Genomic DNA, 1901 nt, shown 5'->3' with positions numbered 1-1901 from the left:
GGGGGAAAAGGCAGGTAAAAAACAAGTAACGCGTTCAGGAGTGGGGGGAAAAGGCAGGTAAAAAACATCACCTGGCAGGAGAATCAGCAATGCTGGTTCGGTAGCGTACATACGACCAGCATGTTCTCTCCCGCGTCCCTGTCTATTCGTGCAAGTACTGTGGTCATCACATCACATGGGGCCATCCCCTCCTACAAAAGGGCACTGTAAAAGAGAGAGAGAGAGAGCAACAACCGCTCCGACTCCGGCAGCAGAGCAGAGAATCAAAGATCGGAATGGGAAACCGCGCCCGCTTTTCTGGACGCTCTTTTCACCCCAGGGATTCCACGGTTTTTTAAAGACTCCGATCCTGCAGGCGAGTAGCGGCGAGGTGCCGGTCTTCACCCACGAACGACGGGGTCGATACAAGTAGCGGCAGCCCTGTGTGGCTGTGTACTTCCTGATCATCATCAGACTTAGACACAACACAACAGCAACTGCCAGTCGCCCTCTTCTCCTCCTGTCGTTCGCGTCCTGTCCTTGTGTTTCTTGCTGCGCGCGTGTGTGTGTGTGTCGATGGGGAGGACGCCGTGCTGCGAAAGGGCGGCGGTGAAGAGGGGGCCGTGGTCGCCGGAGGAGGACGACGCGCTCCGCGACTACATGCGCCGCTACGGCAACAACGGCAGCTGGATCACCCTCCCGCACAGAGCCGGTGAGTGCGCTCTGCTCTCTCTCTGACCGTCCGTGCCGTGCAGTGCCTTGGATTGTTCTTGATCGTGTTCTTGACGGATGCCTGTCTCGGCTGTGTGTAGGTCTGCGGCGGTGCGGCAAGAGCTGCCGCCTCCGCTGGCTCAACTACCTCCGCCCCGACATCCGCCACGGCGGCTTCACCGACGAGGAGGACGCGCTCATCTACTCACTCTACAGCCAGAACGGAAGCAAGTAAGTACAAGGAGTCAAGGACATCCTTCGTTTTTGTTTCCTGGCCAGCATGACCGACAGGCCTTACCCGCAGGTGGTCGCTCATCGCGTCCAAGCTGGAGCGGCGCACGGACAACGACGTCAAGAACCACTGGAACACCAAGCTCAAGAAGCGCCTCGCCGCCGCCTCGGCCGCGGCCGCGGCCACCTTCTCCTCCTCCCGCACCGACTCCATCCTGCCGCTGCCGGCCCCGACACCTGCGCCCACGCACGCGCACCCGCACCCGCACCCGTCGCCGCTGCTCTCCTTCTCCATGCCGACCGTCAAGGCCGAGACGTACACCTACGACGGCGGCGACTTCCTGGCGCCGGCCGCGGCGCTGCACGACCCGTTCGCCGCCGCCGAGGGCTCCACGTCGGCCGCGTCATCGGGGTCCAACTGGTCGGCGGTCGACAACGGCCCGGCCGACGGCGGCGGCTTCTTCGCCGACTTCTGCACCGCCGCCGCCTCCGACCTCGACGCCGCCGACCAGTTCCTCACCGGCTTCTACTACCCTCTCGATCCCACCGTCTCCCTAGTGTAGCCGATCGCTACTACCTGTTCTCAAAGTTGCGGTAGATCAATGCGCCACACGCCTACCTGCGTGCGCGTGTTCTAGGTGTTCGTCCCATCGCCGTTTCCATGCCGTGTCTTGGTCAGAGAATTTCAGTGCAAACTTTGAATTGCTATACTATCAGACAAGGAAGAGCTACTTTCAATCTTCTTCTATATGGTTTGAATGTGGTGTGCATCCATTAGCAAAGTTCTTGCGACCATTTCTCAAACTAAACTGTTTGCTCGTTCCACCTTAGCAGCGCACTAGCACAACGAGTGACACATACTACATGCATGTTTCAGTTGCAACTCCTTGATCAAAGTTTTAATTTCTTCTATGCAATGAAACAAAATTTGCTCCCACTCTCTCCGATTCTTGCACATTCTGCACACATGCTACGACGAC

The 1901-nt window shown here is 58.7% G+C and overlaps 1 protein-coding gene across 1 annotated transcript; it reads left to right on the top strand.

The window, feature by feature from the left end:
- Positions 1–240: 240 nt before the first annotated feature.
- On the top strand, positions 241–1680 carry LOC127341511 (uncharacterized). Its single transcript, XM_051367380.2, has 3 exons — positions 241–691; positions 792–921; positions 995–1680. The coding sequence occupies exons 1-3, from the start codon at positions 556–558 to the stop codon at positions 1482–1484; spliced, it is 756 nt and encodes a 251-aa protein (XP_051223340.1). The 5' UTR covers positions 241–555; the 3' UTR covers positions 1485–1680.
- The last annotated feature ends 221 nt before the right edge of the window (positions 1681–1901 follow it).

Source organism: Lolium perenne, chromosome 3 (assembly GCF_019359855.2).
Source record: "Lolium perenne isolate Kyuss_39 chromosome 3, Kyuss_2.0, whole genome shotgun sequence".
Classification (NCBI taxonomy): domain Eukaryota; kingdom Viridiplantae; phylum Streptophyta; class Magnoliopsida; order Poales; family Poaceae; genus Lolium; species Lolium perenne.
The sequence above is the reverse complement of the archived record's forward strand: the minus strand, read 5'-3'. Positions and strand labels throughout refer to the sequence as shown.

Bases quoted from the DNA above. Each gene is read 5' to 3' on its own strand.
- LOC127341511 (XM_051367380.2), top strand. From the start codon at position 556: ATGGGGAGGACGCCGTGCTGCGAAAGGGCGGCGGTGAAGAGGGGGCCG. The intron at 692-791 runs GTGAGTGCGCTC...GGCTGTGTGTAG, and splicing joins CACCCTCCCGCACAGAGCCG to GTCTGCGGCGGTGCGGCAAG. The intron at 922-994 runs GTAAGTACAAGG...CCTTACCCGCAG, and splicing joins TACAGCCAGAACGGAAGCAA to GTGGTCGCTCATCGCGTCCA.